At 35.0% G+C, this 17,120-nt stretch overlaps 1 protein-coding gene across 20 annotated transcripts in view; it reads left to right on the forward strand.

Moving 5' to 3' along the window:
* Positions 1–17,120, forward strand: part of ADGRL3 (adhesion G protein-coupled receptor L3) — a 540,567-nt gene that overhangs the window by 434,848 nt on the left and 88,599 nt on the right. For 12 of the 20 annotated variants that reach the window (XM_087716492.1, XM_087716493.1, XM_087716494.1 and 9 more), the window contains one exon: positions 10,529–10,555. The exons of the other annotated variants lie outside the window; for them this stretch is intronic. In XM_087716492.1, the coding sequence (XP_087572618.1) occupies positions 10,529–10,555 (27 nt within the window). The remainder of the gene's footprint in view (positions 1–10,528; positions 10,556–17,120) is intronic. 20 annotated transcript variants of the gene reach the window in all.

The raw sequence follows: 17,120 nt of genomic DNA on the forward strand, positions 1-17,120 counted from the left end.
AATCTTTCCAAATGATGGACATAGGTGTCAAAATAATAATAAGAAAAAATAGCAAACATATAACAAACCTTAGGAGTTTGCTCACATTTTAGCAATGTCTTTCTCAACATTTTGTGTAAGAATTCAGAAACCTTGCGAGACTTTGGTCATGTAATTATATATAGTTTGGCAGTTATATGGCTGCCATTTAAGGTAAAGGTATAATTTGTATTGAATGTTGAAGCAATGAGTGCAGAAGCAGGAAATAATTTTATGTTGCTGATTTCATATTGCTTGCAATATTTTGAATGCACGGGTGGATTTTTTCCCCTTGATTCAGTGTTAGCAAGACTAATGTCTGGCCCACTTTTCTATGGTGTAATATATTGAATGTCTGTTTCTGCTTCTCTGTTGGACTGATTATATGGCCCTTGGATGTTTATGTTTAAATAAACCAAAATAGAAACAAATCATGAGCAGAGTTTAGAAAAATGAATACTTTGAATAACAGCCTCTTGGATAAAACAAAATTGGCAGATTTTTTTTTTTAATATTAGAGGAAAGTCCAGCCTGTTATTTAAAAATATTATTAAAACCAGTATTTAGAAAGACATTACACAAACTGTGTCAGAAAGATTATCAGAGATTATTGCCCCTCCCCCCCCAAAAAAAACCTGCTTGCCTTTAATGCGGGAATTTACCAACTTTGCAGCATCTTTCCTCTGACACTTACAAATATTTTCCAAAATTACATTTAGAAGAAAAAGCAAGGAACGGGTATTTCAGACCTTTAGCTACTCTTATAAAGTAAATTCTGTAAAGTGATAATTCCTTCTCCTCATGTAGACCACTATCTTATTGTCAAATACTCTTGCAGATTAATTGTTGTGCATGTGTGGGCACGCGGGCACACACACACAAATACACAAATACATACCTCTGTATATGTATAAAGATCTGATGACTTCTTTCAGCAGCACAACAGATACTACTTCTATTCCCCCCCCCCTTACAGTGAGTATTTGGACACATAAATGTCAAGTGATTACTGTTGAAAGAAAGAAAATGGAAAACTGTTGAAAGTACATACTGAAGCTGTTTTTGAAAAAAAATGTTTAAAATGGTGAAATAGATTGAAAAGGCAATTGATGGTCTGTATTTGCTATTTGAAGAGAAATTGCTCAGCCTATGGAAGGATTTCTCTTTTAAAAGCAAGAGAAAAAGAATCAATCCATCATTCTTGTCAGTGAGCATACACAAACCTCTGTCCTGTGTCTTCATTTTGTGTATGTATTGTGTGTGTGTGTGTGTGTGTGTGTGTGTGTGTGTGTTTTGGGGGAATGGGGGAAGATGAAGAGAAATGTTTGAAGAGAACTTCAAGAGGACAGCTGATCTGTGATACCCTTCAAGCCCTCGATGAGCCTGTGGCCCATAAGTTGGGATCTATTGTCTTAAAGCTTCATTGAGTTGGATAATAATCTCTTAGCTTGATTTTTTTTTGTGCTGCCTTCTTTGATACCCATCTGGGGGAACTTTTTTTAAATCTACTTCCCTTTCCAGCATTCCTAAGATTTCCAGAGTTTAAAAATAGGTTTAGTGACAATGACAAGAATTTAATAAGAATAGTTTTCTAAGTAGATATGTAGGTACATAGATGCATATGAACAAATCATAGACAATTTGATGCCTTATCCCTTTTTTACATACAGTCACTGACGGAGAGATCTTATAAGATTTGGGGAGCAAGGTGATGACCCTCTTCTGGAATGTGATCTGGTTTTTTATCTGCTGGGGAAGAAAGATAGAAATGGGAGCATGTCATGGCAGACTTCCCACCCTGGTTGTCCTGTCACCTTACTTGAAGGTCAAGAGGCATCCTCTTGGTATTGCTGCTGATCCATAATCATGGGTCATCATGGTTAATAATTACTGTAAACACCTTCCAATTTCTAGTGATTATAAAACAACACTGCTGCAATTAGAATACTCTGTTTGTAATCCCTTCCTGGAAAATCCTCAGTCTCATAATGATCACTACATATAAAAACCAATGTATAGATTAAAAGTACAACAAAATGTCAGCCTAATTATCAGAGGCAGAAAAATCTTTTTTTCCAAATAGGGCTGTACGTTTTGGTTAAAAAGATGAAAGGAAGAAGATAGATTTATAAAATTATGTTCAGTGTCAGATAAATTACATCCATTTCTGTCTGTTATCCAGTGAAGCTGATTTGTACCAAGAAAAATTCTCAGCGTGATGCAATGCCTTGCAGCCAAAAGAATCAAAAGGAGCTTAAGAGCACACTGGTTGCAAATGTAGCAATTAGAACATAGAATAATAGAATTGGAAGAGACCTTGGACATCTTCTAATCTAATCCAGTCCCCTGCTCAAGCAGGAAGCTCTATACCATTTCAGACAAACAGTTGTCTAGTGTCTTTTTAAAACCTCCATTGATGGAGCACCCACATCTTCTGAAGAGAAGCTATTCCATTGGTTGATTGCTCTAACCTTTAGGAATTTCTCCTTAATTCTAGGTTGCTTTTTTTCCTTGGTTAGTTTCCATCCATTGTTTCTTGTCTTGCCTTGTGTTGCCAACAATTGTCTGCAATTCATTAAAGCAACTGTATCTTTTCCCAGTATCACATTACTGCCCTCCACAGCTGCTTTATGATCACGGGAAACAACTTATTTGGTTGAAGGAGTTGCAGAGAAGTGCTATACAGCCTTGCATAGTCCAAAATATCTTTTTGTCTTGAAATTCAAAGTACTACACAGCCACATAATTTACATAACTTACTTTTCCCAGAAAGCATTACTAGATTAAGCCTGTAAAAATAATTGGTTTAAACTTGGAAAATAAGAATGCCAACCACCATCACTGTTGTTGTTATCTGTCACGTTATTATATGTTACATTCAGTATCTGAAGTAATTAGCTGAAAATTGTGAGAAGGCTGGATATTAGATCACATTGGTTAATCTAAAGCAAAGTTTTTCTTCCACATGCTCTGAATCTTAGTTTAGCTGACAAATGTTGACACAACTGGTAGGTCTGTGTGATTAAAAAAAAGAAATTGAATGCACATGTTTCTTCAGATTGCTCTTTATGGTAGATAGGGATACATATCTACTTAGAACATTACATTTAGTTTGTTCTACAGAATAAAGTTTCTGCATTATTTTTTCTTCAGCTAGACTAATCAGGTAGAGAAGCTGTGTTATTCACAGATACATTTCCAGTGAAATATTCTTGAGAATCTGAGAATGACACAGAAAGAAATAAAGCTTTTTCTACAGATACTGTCTTAAGAAGTTAAGATAAGTACACACAACTCTGCAGTCAGAAAAAGAACTTGCTGTGTATTTGCAGCAAGTACAAAGTTATAGCTGTGCTTTGTGGAACAAGTAAAGAAAATGTGGAACAGTAAGTGGCCATATTTCAGCTCTTAAGAAAAAGATGATGTGATTATATCAAATCAGTTCTGTGCAGTTGGAATTCAGACATAACTTTTAGATCCTCACAAAGAAAAAAAGCTCTGGTTCTCCAAACAAAGCATAGGAAACTATGCTGAACAGGCAGCTAAAAATGAACAGAGAGGATTCAACTGTACCTTCAAGAGGACGAAAAGAGTTGTAGGAGTTGGTGACTTGCTACAATGCGAAATAGAGACTAGAAATAATATATGCTGGCCAGATCTGCTGGCTTTGTCTCTACGCTGTTTCCCAGAAGGCATATCAAAAAGTAGGTGCCTAGATTCATCAAGTAGACCTTTCAAAGAGTCTGTGGAGTTTCTCAGTCATCCAGTCATGGTTGTCACAAAGGTGCTTTTTTTCAAAAAGCAATTGGATTTTTCTTTGGTTTTTTTTCTTGAAGACATTTCATTACTCATCCAAGAAGCATCCTCAGTTCTGCCTGAATGCCGGGGAATGGAAACATATTCCTTGTAGTCATCTGGTTGTTAGGACTTTGAAGGTCGGTCGTGGTAAAAGAGGCCATCTACGTTAAAATTCAACAGCCCTCTCTCAACAGACACTCACTACCTATCTCCTGTTTACGACACAGTCCTTTCAGCACTTCCAAAACGATTCCACACCCATTTCCACTCTGATTCAGGTGATTTTGAGGACATAGATAAACTCCCAGCATTCAGTCAGAACTGAGGATGTTTCTTGATTGAGAAGTGAAACATCTTCAAAAAAAAAAAGTCCAGTTATCTTTTGAAAAAAGCACATTTGGGATTGAGTCACACGATAATAGACTCAGTGATTACCCCAATTTCCCTTGGGAGACAAGAGCTGCAAAACACAGTCATTTTAGAACATTCATGATGTTGTTTTCCTTCAAAAGGATGGAGGAAAGTATTTGGGATTTAACTATTCTTGACTCAATTGTAATTAATTTAGTTAAATATTCTAATTTTTGGTCAACTAAAGCTCAGCATAATCATATGTGTAGGTTAGATTTATTAAAAAGGCAATTTTAATAAATGTATAGTCATGATTAACAGGGTAGGTTGCAGAAATTGCTAATAAGGAACTGAAAATGCGTAGAACTTCCTAAATAGGTCATTTTAAAAGCAGAATTGCAACAATTCCATGGTACCCAATGCCCTGCTCATAAAAAAGGAATGCAAATTAAATCATCCCTGAAATGAATTTGCAACTTTATTGGTTAATTGGTTCTACTGTCAAACTCCAGCTAGGACATTTTTTGAAAATCCAAACTTCTCTTTCCAGATATCTGTGTGGTATTGATATAGCCTCCTGATCCATGAACTTTTTTCTCAAAGCTATCTATTCCCAGCTCTTGCAATTTCTTTTTATGAATTTGATTTCTGCCCCAGTTTCTTTGAATTTTTCTTAGAATTGGACACGGTGCTTGAGGTGAGGCCTGACCAAAGTAGAATAAAGTGAAACAATTACTTCCTGTGATTTGAAAAACTATACTTTCCTGGATGCAGTCTAAAATGAGTTTAACATTTTTGCAGCCACATTACACTGCTGACACATATTTAGTTAGTAATGGAATACTATTCCAAGATCTTTTTCACAAGTACTTTTACTTAATGAGATATCACTCAGACTATATTGGTACATTTGATTTCTGTTCCCTAAATGCATAACTTTGCATTTGTTAAATTTAATCCTTTTAAATTTTTATTACCTTCTTCTGAATTCCTATCTTCTAAGATATTAGTTCTTCCCCTCAATTTTGAAACAACTGCAAATTTGATAACTTCCTCTATATCATAGTTATGATAATATAACAATTTAGATTAAACATATTTTTTTACATAATGAAATGTTGAAAAGTGCAGGGCCCAGGATTTAGATATATAGTCACTCCGTCTTAACTACAGTTTGACAGTGAACTACTGATTAGATGACTGATTTCCGTACAATGTTAGAGTCATCACTTTAGCCATCTAATTCCTATCACAGTATCCAGCCAATGCTTATCTAACTACTGGACCAGAATGTCAGGTAGGATTCTATGAAATGCTTTGCTCAAGTTGAAATATATGTCAATATCATTCCCATGGTCTACCAAAGAAGAGATAAGGCTGGTCTTCAAAATTGCAGCTGTTTCCTCAGCCCTCAAAGCTTCCTTCATAGATGATATGCAATTCTGGGAGAAGACGTTGTTTAAAATAGTATTGTCAATAATATTGTTGTTTAAAATAATGTTGACATGCTCTGTGCATGTCTGCATGCTCTCTGAAGCACATATTGCCCCTTGAATCTGGATTTCTGCACAGACATAGCATCAGTAGTGTTCATATAATATGTAAAAAAGATATCAATATGATGGTTGTGACAGTGCAATAGAAATTCCATCTATTTTATGTCCAAGGTAATTCTGAGACTTAAGTCCACACATCATAAGTGTCTATCGAAATTCTTGAAAAAGCATCTTTGGGACACCTATCTTAAAGTTGCCAAGTTTGAAAAATACTGGACTAGATTATATGTTCATTATGTTTATCCCCAGATGACATTGACAGCCCACCAAAACTCACTGAAGCGAAGGACAAGGCAGCTAAGAGTAGGCAGAGCCTAGGTCAGTGATGGCTAACCTTTTTTTATAGGTGTGCCAAAATTGTGCCCATGTGTACCCACCCACCTGTGCATGCATGTGACCCCTCCCGCACATGCACGTGACCCCCATGCATGCACGTGAACACCCCCACACACAGGAGGGGAGTTTTTGCTCTCTCCAGGCTTCGGAGGCTTTCCTGCAACCTGGGGAGGGTGAAAACGGCCTCCCCCACCCTCTGGCAGGCTGAAAATCAGCTGGCCAGTGCGCACATGTGAGCCAGAGCTGAGGGCTGCCGTGCCAGCAAATATGGTTCCACATGCCATAGGTTCACCATCACGGGCCTAGGTGACATTATTCATTGTTTAGGACACAGAATTGTTCCACTGAACTTGTGGTCTTTTGCCACTGCTGCAGAGTGAGACCAAGCAAGTAATTTGCTCACAGAGAACTTTAAAGGAAGTTCAAGCAGAATTAAGTTTTTCCATGCTTTTCAACTCATGGCTAAAATCCTTTTACTACTACTACTACTACTACTACTAATACTAATACTACTAATACTACTACTTTTTCTTTTATCACAAACTCTTTCTCCAAAACCATTGCTGATTCTCTGTGTAATCACAGCATCACTGCTACTGCCATTGAGATGTTCATTTGTGTTCACTATCACCCTACCTCACTATCCCACCTCCACAATCTTCTTCTGTAAAGTGCCCATTCTTTTTATTCATTGCAGATAATTATATTCTAAGATCAGTCAATACTTTAAGCTTATCCAGTTCATGAATTCCTGATTCAAATTAGATCTTGTTTGCCTGCAGATCAGCTATATACTGTGTATATAAGCTCAACCTTAGAGACAGAATCTACCATACTTTTGCTTCTGAATCAAGACTGAGAAATCCTCTACCTTGGTGTAAATTGCATGACTTGCAAGGGTAATAGAGATTAATTCTAAGTCAACTAATTAATTCTTATTCAACCTAGGAAATTGAATTAGGTCTCTTTTTGTTGCAAGCACCTACTGAACTCAGTTGTCACAGTAGCCCCTTTTTCTACTCATCTCGGAACTCTTAATTATACTTTGAGTGGTTGGATAAAAATGGCATGAGTTAATAAAAGGATTTGTCTGGCATTTCCAGTGAAGAAACAATATTTACAGTTGCAAGATCCAATCTGGGTCGGTCACCAGGAACAGGGGTTTACTATTCCAAGCTTTTGGACTCAGGATGGAGCCCATCTTCAGGGAACTTCTCTTTATTGGAATATATGCTTTGGGCTATTCTATGAGAGTAGAATATTTACAGTGATCTTTTTCCTGTATCTGGGGGTATTGTATCTGATCTCATTGTCACTTTTCTCCTATTCTTGGTGAACAGAGTAGATACAATAGCTATTGTGAATGAACTTCATGACTTCTTGAGTCTTTTGAGAGTCCATACTTTGAGTATGAGAAAGGCTTGTATGTATACACTTGGATGATGCCCAAAGATTCCACATTCTGTTAAGGCAGAATCTCCTAAGCTGTGAGATGTACCACTCTTGTAGAGTCCAGAGGAAATTTGAAGAGTCTTTTAGTTGCATAGATAAAATAAATTTACCTTTCCCAAATTTATGTTGTATCATTTTCATTGTTCATTTGTGTTCATTTTGGTGTTTACATATTTAGGAGAAGTGTGTACTTTAAGATTATACTAAATGGAGGTGCAAAAGGTTTAGGAATCCTATTTTAAGACAAACAGAAAGTCTATCCTTCCATCCCCAGGAACAGTAGTTTTGAAATTATTTAAAGAAGCTCTTCTAATTACCTTTCAGATTTTGTGACTGTGTTTGTGTGTGTAAATATGTCAGAGGTGCATTCAAATCCTTTTATATAGCATGAAGACAACATGTAAAAGGTTTCACTCATCTGACTCATTTCAAACTTCATATTTCTTGGCCATCATTGGTGGGTAATATTACTAATTTTTTAAGTAATGTACTTCTGGTAAAGTAGTGCAGCTTACTATGCTCAGACTTCATGCAATAATAAGTCTGTAAAACAAACTAGAACAAAAAAGGTCCTTTAGATAAAAATATAGTATTGTCAGTCAAATTTTAAAGACAGTCTGACTTATATTGAAGTATCATACAGAAAAGATACAATAGCTCACCACTCTACACTCTTAACACTTGGATTATTGTGATGGGTCTTTAATGGTAAGTATCAAAATGTACTGTCCAAGTGATTACTCAGTAAGTGTGATTCTTTTTTAAAACTATGGGTAATAATACTCCAAAGGGCAACACAATTGACAATTCTAGAAGCTAAATAATGAATTGATACTTTTGTATCATTTCAATGGCCACATCACTTATAACTTATTATAATAATTAAGCAGCGAAATTAGTAAAGCAAGAAAAACTGAAGCTAAACCCTGTTCAGAAATAGCTGCTTTTAGCAAACAGCTGAAGTTGATGAAACATACCCCAAGAGCTGTTTAGATCCAATATAGAAAAAAAATGCTTCAGATCAGACATGGCCATAGATTTTACAGTTTCGGAACCATTATGGAGGTCCTTCATCTTTCTTTGGTTTAGTTACATTTAAAAGCGTGGAAGTTGTTTTGATAGGTAATACAATGTCAGCAAAGAACTTTAAAGAATCTTACAGTGAAGAATAGATTTCAGCAAATCTGCTCACCATTTTTGACAGTTTTTCCTTAAGATATTATGATGTTTCTCTGCATAAAAGTTATACTTTTAAGAATGATTGAATTGGCATGTTTAAAATGTTTGTATTTTTCCTTGAGATCACATATGTATTCATACACATATATAGAAATGGAATGTTTTGTTTGTTTCCGTTTTTATTTGTCTTCCTTTTTAATTCTTCGGGTTTTTTGTCTTAATGTTTCTCTGTGTATTTTGTTTTTAAATTAGGGAGTTATAATAAATTGTGAATTCCTTTCCTTTTGAACTAGCAATTTTTAATATTGACAGAAGCAATTTATTTATTTACTTATTCGATTTCTATAGACACCCATCTCAGTAAACAAGTCTGAGTTGCTCACAATTGATATGTAGCATATCAAACCAGTATACTATTAAAAAATGATGTACTATATCAGTGTAATGGTTAAGGAGTTAGGCTAAGAGTAGGGAGTTTCTAGTCCAGTCTCAGCCATGGAAGCTGGCTAAATTACTTTAGGACAGTCTATCTCCTTCAGTCAATCCTACTTCACACAGTTATTATGTAGAAATAATAGGATACAACACAATATTCAGCACCTTAAACTCCTGTAGAAAAAGTGAGAAGTAAATCTAATAAATGAATAATAAATTTAACAAACAACAGAAAGAGAAGAAAATGCTTCTGACTTTTTAACTCAGAAATCTCATCTATTCCTTCTAATACCTCAATTTCGCTAAATAATAATTATGAGAGGCATCCCAGTAAATAATTCAGAAATTATAATAGGTATTATCATTCAGAATTTTCAACAGTAAGTGTCTGATTATTAGACACTGCAACAGCTTTCCTTCAGAAGTTCTGGGTGCTCCATCACTGGAGGTTTCCAAGAAGAAATTGAACAAACATTTGTCCTGAATGGTAAAGAGTCTCCTGTTCAAGCAGGGGTTGGACTAGAAGACCTCTAAGGTCCCTTCCAATTCTATTATCCTATGATGTATAATTACTTTAGCATCATCAGTGTAGTATAATTTGTACTCTTGTTTAAGAGAGCTGATGGAGAAACAGGTTCAGCAAAAAAAAAATATCCCTAAGTGTTTGGAATAATACATTGATCATGGCATAAATGTTTATAGAGAGTTTTGTTCCACTTATTCAGATGCAGAGTATTAACTTAAGAGAGGAACTTACACACATATATAGCTTGTTGGGGTTTGGGAAAATGATGTTCCGTGTAACTGATAAAGTGAACTATAGTCAACCTCATTCTTTGTCAGTTTTCCTGTCACAGATTACATACCTCCTTGCTATAAAAACACCTACACTTCCAGAAAATATCTATTCAGCAGTAATAGATATGAGAAGGAAAACAAGATTTTTGAACTACAGCTTCATCCTTTATTCAAAAATTCATGCAGATCATAATTTTCATGCTATATTTTAAAAAAGAAATTTTCATGCGTGGTTATTTTCATATTATAGTATGTTTGTTTCTGAAATGACTAATTTCAAAAGCAGGGCATGAAAACCAATGTTTAGGCGGAAAGAGTACAGTTGCAAAAAATATTGCTTCTTATTAAAGGCTGTAGAAATGTATTGTTAATTAAACAACATTGGTGATTTTTCCTTGGTGGTTCACATTTTTGATAGGCTACCAAAACATTATCTTTTAATGGCATTAAAAAAGTTAGTTTTCAACCTGGTTGTCCAATTGTTTCTCTAGCTTTCTATGATTTGAATTGGAGATGAACTTGTTTGAATGCTTACCTACATGGTATCTTTTTGTCATTATATTCTAATGCTGACATTCTTGTCTTTATGTCTATGCATTCTTCAGCTTTGAGGATAACAGACCCTTCATCAAGTAAGAATGACCTGAATGACTGATAAATTCTATTTATCAGTGTGTTCTCATGAACTGGCTGTCAGATCAGTATTTAAAAATCATTACAGCTTCTGTCATTCACCTTTGAGAGAGACAGAAGAGCAAACTGTGAGGGAAAAACTGTAAGGCCTAAAGTTTTATGCTGTATCCATCTCGATTGGTAAATACTTGGACATCTTATCAATAATATTTATTATATCTTTGAGATACAGTACCTTCTCCATTATATCCAGGACATTTATTGTGTTTTAGTTTATACTGGCTGATGCAGGTGATTGGCGGGATTCTTTTTAAATGCAGGCGTCCGAATGCTCTTTATTTAATGTGAAAAAAGGATCCTAAACTGACAATTTAAAGATACACAGAAATAAATAATTAATCAAAACTATTTAGATCTCTTATTTACATTTTTTTTTGAAAACTGAAGACTTCTAATAACATCCCTGTGTTTAGAACAGCTGAATGTTAAGAGACACAGCAAAATATTAATTACGGGCCTTAGATAATGCCCCACACTACCACCCGAAATCCTGCAATCAGTGGTATTATCTTTGCAAGTGTTGCTACTTTACAGTGGACTTTCAGTTTGTTCTTCTGGTGAAGAGTCATTTATATTCATTTATTTTCTCTCATTCTCATCATTCTCATTCTTTTACAAAATTATGAGATGCAATCTATTACACTGGGTTGTGATTACTGTACAGAGTCCAAATCTTAATTATGTATAATTGTTATCCAGTGTTAAAATATACCAGTTTATAACAAAATAATATCAGCTGCACCTTTTACATGCATCAGTTTTATACACAGACACACAACATGGAGAAAATCTTTAATAATGTACTTCCTGCTTGATGTACATCTGTTACTGATTTGATTATACACTTCCTAAATCAATCATCGTCCCTCCTGCATTTAACAAAAGATTAAGAGGAAGATTTTCTACTATATATTTTTAGGAACAATAGCAGCCTCAAAGAAAAATAAAACATTTGGAAGAGTTGTTGAATAATTATAGTGCTTTTTGATAGAGGGTAAGATGAATAAGTTATTAGAAGTTCTGGTGGGTCTTAATTCCTACAGCAGATTTTCTCTTTGCAGGAGGTTGCCTCATTATGCCAGCAGAAACCACTTCCATTATTCAGGTGGTAGTTGGGTAAATAGAATGTGTTTAGTTTGGAACCATGGATTCTAGAAGTCAGTGGAAACGCTTATCAAAAAAAAATCAATTAATAGGGAGAATGCAGCAAAAAAAAAAAAAAAGGAAAAAGCTACTTCCTCAGCTTCTACCTTGGCTGATCTAAGTAGTCCTAGGGCAATGATTCTCAACCTGTGGGTCAGGACCCCTTTGGGGGTTGAACGACCCTTTCACAGGGGTCGCCTAAGACCATTGGAAAACACATATTTTCGAATTTTATGGTTGGGGGTCACCACAACATGAGGAACTGTATTAAAGGGTCGCGGCATTAGGAAGGTTTAGACCCACTGTCCTAGGGAAATGTTCATTTCTCTGATAAGGATTTTTTTTTCCAATAGCATCGATGGGACAAGATCCTTAAAATATAGATTGAACTAACACTTCTTTCAATAATTCTATTCCATTATTGCCCTTACATTTTGGAGGAAAAGCTAAAGTTGAAAGAAAATACTTGTCTAATTTTGGAATGTCTATTGTGGTTCCCTGGATACATTTCTTGATCCTACCAAACTCCCACCCCTATTTGACAGTACATATGTATTCTTAATTATATTTATTTTTAGGAAACTGGCATCTTACAAAAGCGTATGAACATATCTCCTTTATTTACCAGAATGTCTCAGGTCATGTATGATTTTGTTAGAACATACAAATGAGGAATGAGGATAGGATTGTAACCAGTTTGCCTTCTAAATGTATAAAAGCTTTAAAAATAACTGTGCCCACTCTAACAGTCATTTGGTGAATTGACAAGACCTCCCTGTCAAAGGGCCCATCACATGTTCTCAAAATTCCATATTTTTTCTCCAGAACAAATATGTATGGAGTCTTGCTCCACGTCAACTTCTAAATTCATAATATGGTGGTCATGTGCACTAGAAAATTCCTGATTCACAATTCATTTTCTTAGCAAATGTATTATATGGCCTACCTGACCTTGTTCATACTTGTTCAAAAAAATTTCCAAGATTGGATTTGGCTAGTACTTAGGTCAAAGAGGAGGAGCAATAGCAGGAGACACTATCAAGCACTTCTATACCATTGTCAGGAAAACTATAGGAACATGCCCATGAAGTCTCTCAAAGAGTGATTTTTATAAGTAATTCTTATCTCTCCTCCTAAAAATTGACAAATAAAAAAAACTATTTTTGTATAAAAATAATCTAAAATAAGGAATCATTTTGTTGTATCATTACCTTTCATGCATTTTTAGAATAGAATAGAATAGAATTCTTTATTGGCCAAGTGTGATTGGACACACGGAATTTGTCTTTGGTGCATATGCTTTCACTGTATATAAAAAATACATTCATCAAGAACTAATAACATATTCATTGTAATAATACGTTTCCCTATGCAACTTCTCCTAATTGATTTACTTAATTACAAATTATTACACTTATTCATTCTTGTTATCCTACATTTATCCTTTTCAATAATACATCAAAATTACTGTAGATGATTAGCCACCTTAACCCTTAGAATATATACACTACATTATTGCTTTGCAGTACCTAAAACTCAGCTAATCAGATTAGTACTTTATTTCAGTCATTGATTTGCCTTAAATAACATAAGGCATAAAAACACAGTTACATAAGATTAAAAGATGAATATGATATATAAACAAAATAAAGAAAGTTCAATTAGATGTAGCAATAATGTATGAAATTTTTTAAATCAAATAAACCAGTTAGATCCCTGAGACTATTAGCAATAAATCTTCAGTTAAGAAGGTTGATGTTGGACAGATAAGAAACAGACAACACATGGATTCCCAGAAAGTTTAATTTATTTTTACACAGCAACATAATCTTGAAAGTCTGTTCAGGCTTCTCTATGTCCCTACTCATACTAAGCAAACTAAGGTGGGATTATTTTGAGTTTCTTTCTCACACAGAATTCCTTCTGTTGCTAGACTCTGACAAACACTACACAGGTTTTCTCCAAATCTCTCCATAATGCCTTCCTTTTTGTTTCCCCCTTAATGACTCTCCCATATCTTCTGCAAAGTCAGCTCTATATTTTGATAAACAACCGTCATAAATTATAACTAAAAAGAGATAAAAAGTTAGGTTATTGTTGTGGTTAAACTTTAAACAATTTTAATCAAATCAAAATATCCCTACTGAGATCCTGCCAAATCTTTCTGGCTATTAAACAGAAATGTCAACGTTACAAGAGAATGCATTACTCTGGCCAGCTAAAAGATAATTGAGATAAAAACAACCATGGCAGCCTGGCTACAAGTTAATAAATTTACAACACAGATATGTGTGAGCTTCTGTTTCAATGGCTTCTGACTTACAGGGACAAATCATCCGATGTACATATAAGGTTTTCTGGAATTACCCTTCCAGAGACTGTCGTTTGCAAGGCATTACAATGTGTAAAATCCAATTATTTCATGGTTAATAAGAGTATGATGACAAAAAGCATCATATTGATTGCTCCTTTCCCCATTATGCACACTAGCAATGGAGCAACACATTATCATTCATCTAGTCTAATATGTCATCAGCAAGTAAAATATAAAATAGTAGAAGTAATATCTAATTTCTAACAGGGAGACCAGTTTGAAGACTCATTCAAATATCCTCTCTAGCTGCAAATGGAAAATGCCTTACTCATCATTCTCTAAGGACACGACCCTGTGACAGAGCTTTCATCGAGTTCATCCATGCTGTGAATGGGGGTTCCCAGCAAAGCTGGAGAAAGCAGGAAGCCTCCATCCATCTCATGGAGGAGGTTTGATAGATGGCTAAGCCTGAGAGTCTAACCATTTGTCAAAACCCACACCCTCTGCTGAGGAAAGCATTAGAGAAAGCACTTGGTGATGTCACTCCCCCCATCAGGAATTACACGGATCATTTTCCTTAATTTATTCCCTATTAAAGCTAAAGAGGCAGAAAGAGCTAGACTGTTGAGACAGAACAAGTGTTGCTAAAATATTTTGTGCCATCTCATAGGCTGTCTATATACAGTATGCTTGAGAATGGAACCATGTACCTAGACAGTTGGTAGGTTTTCCATCAACAAATGGGTTCAAGGGAAGCCTTAGCTAGTAGTGCCTTAAGTCTGGTTTCCTGCATTGGACTTAATGATCTAAATCCTTCCTATTTTATGAATTTGTGAAGAGGAAAAAAAATCCAAACTTGTTACTACAAGAACACAAATAGTCAACAAACAAAATCATCTATTCAGATTTAAATCTTTATGCACAGATGATTAGCCCGGCTCAAATACATATGCTGTTGGAGGACTATGGTCCTGCTCCTTCATTGCTATATAATGTGCAGCTTTTTGTCTGTTCTTTTCTATTAGAAATTCACACACCAGCTAACTACTATTTCGGTTTTTCTGGATCTTCTTTTCCATGTAAGATATGAGCTTCTGTTTCTCCTATTCACTAGTTACAAGCAGTTCTCTTCCTTTCAACAAAAAAATATGAAATTTATGAAATGTTTATAGATCTAGGACCTTTGATCTGTGACCCTTAATACTGTTTCTGAAAATTGTGTGAATATGGGAGCTTCAGGTAAGGCTGCAAGTGTCTTACATTCTGTTAGCCTTACCAGGTAGTTTTGACAAAAAAAACCCGACATGATCAGCTAATTGTACTGAATTGTAAGGTTAAAGGTATTAACCTAATCTTGCAAATTTGAAAGTGCAATTCTCCTCATCTCTTCTAGCACCAAGATATAGAGAAGATCTCTTCTGAACTCTAGCCTGCCCACTATCCAACTTTGGACTATGCTATCTCTTATTTGACCATTTCCTAGGCAGCACTTTTTGGCCCAATCCCCCAAGATCTATCCCATGCAAATTGTGCCTATTTTTGCTTTGATAAGCTCAAGATATCTGACTCTATTCCTCTGTGGTTTCTGTTTCTAATTGTCTTTTCTAACAGTCTCATTCATACTTGTTATTTTGATTGTGATTCTGACAAAGTGGAATATGCAGACTATGTTTGCATGATAGAAACTTTAAAAAAAATCAGGAGAATTAGAGTACAGTTTATTCTCAGATAGGAAACCAGGAGTTATAATTAGTTGTGTGGGCCCAGGGCATAGGTGAAAGAAGATTTTTAACATAATAAAATGGGTTTGAACCATTTATTTCTATCTCCTTATTGCCTTGTGAATAGTTGATACTGATTGTCATATGAATACATTTATACTTCTAAGCAAATTATGCAAACTTTTCCTCCATGAACAGTGAAGTATTATTTCTTATTAATTTATCAGGGCATTTTTATTTTAATTATTACCATATTATTACATATTACATAACATATTATTAAGTACATTTTCTAAAACAATTGATGAGCGTAAAACCTATAAGATTGGCAGAAGTGGAAGTCTGAGAATGATGGAATTACTATATCAACTAAATGCTTCTGGCCTCTAAATTCATAAATATTAAATTGGAGTTAATATTTACTTCAATTCTCTTCCAGATTCCTGGCACTGGAGCAACAATTAGTGAGTTTTTGTTCACTAGAAAAGTTTATCCTTCTGGCAAGAATTCCAGCCAGCCACCCAGCCAACTACAAAAAATTAAAGAATTTGACTTGGCTACCATGCAGACCGTTTTACACATTATGTGCATTTAATGATGCTTAATTCATCTTTTCTTCAGTACTTTGTGCCAAATTGCAGCACAACCATAACAATTCTGTCAACATAGAGAATTAATATCTCTAATGTTGTACATTCTCTCTCTCTCTGAAAAGAACAGGTTAAATCTAATGGGCATGCTGTGTGAATGTCTTGTATGAAGTCTACTATTGCCTGTGGCTCTGAGTCAGCAGAAGTAATATGTTGAAAAAAAAGTGATCAGAAATAGTCTTTGAGGCAGGCAATTCGGCTTCATTTATTCTAAAAGTCATATTAAGCTTGAATCAGATAACACTACTGATTATCACAAAAAGTATCTGCTACTATAGCTGTTTTCCATGGATAATATGCAATATAAAGGTAATGTCTTAGAATCCGAAGAAGCCCTTAGCATCTTGTTGCTAATTAGGCCAAATCTTTTGAATTATATCAGGGGAATCAGTGACCTGACACTTGTTTATAGCTGGAATGATTCTGGATCAAATGCTTCAGCTCTGCTATATCATCTTGAAAAAAAATGCATCCTGGCCTTTTCCATTTTCTGTTATATATTAACTATGCAATTTCAAGTGTCTTTGCCTTTTCTGAATCCAGCTTATACACATTCCATATATTAATAAAATTTGGATTGAAAGATATGGAATATTATCTTGCTAGCATGTGAGCTAAGTGCAATTGATTCATAGTTTGCGCATTCTTTAGTACTGCCCATTTTGAATATAAAGCA

The sequence above is a fragment of the Thamnophis sirtalis genome, unplaced genomic scaffold (genome assembly GCF_051295495.1).
Source record: "Thamnophis sirtalis isolate CommonGarterSnake01/CBP01778 unplaced genomic scaffold, rThaSir2_p1.2 scaffold_5, whole genome shotgun sequence".
Lineage (NCBI taxonomy): Eukaryota > Metazoa > Chordata > Lepidosauria > Squamata > Natricidae > Thamnophis > Thamnophis sirtalis.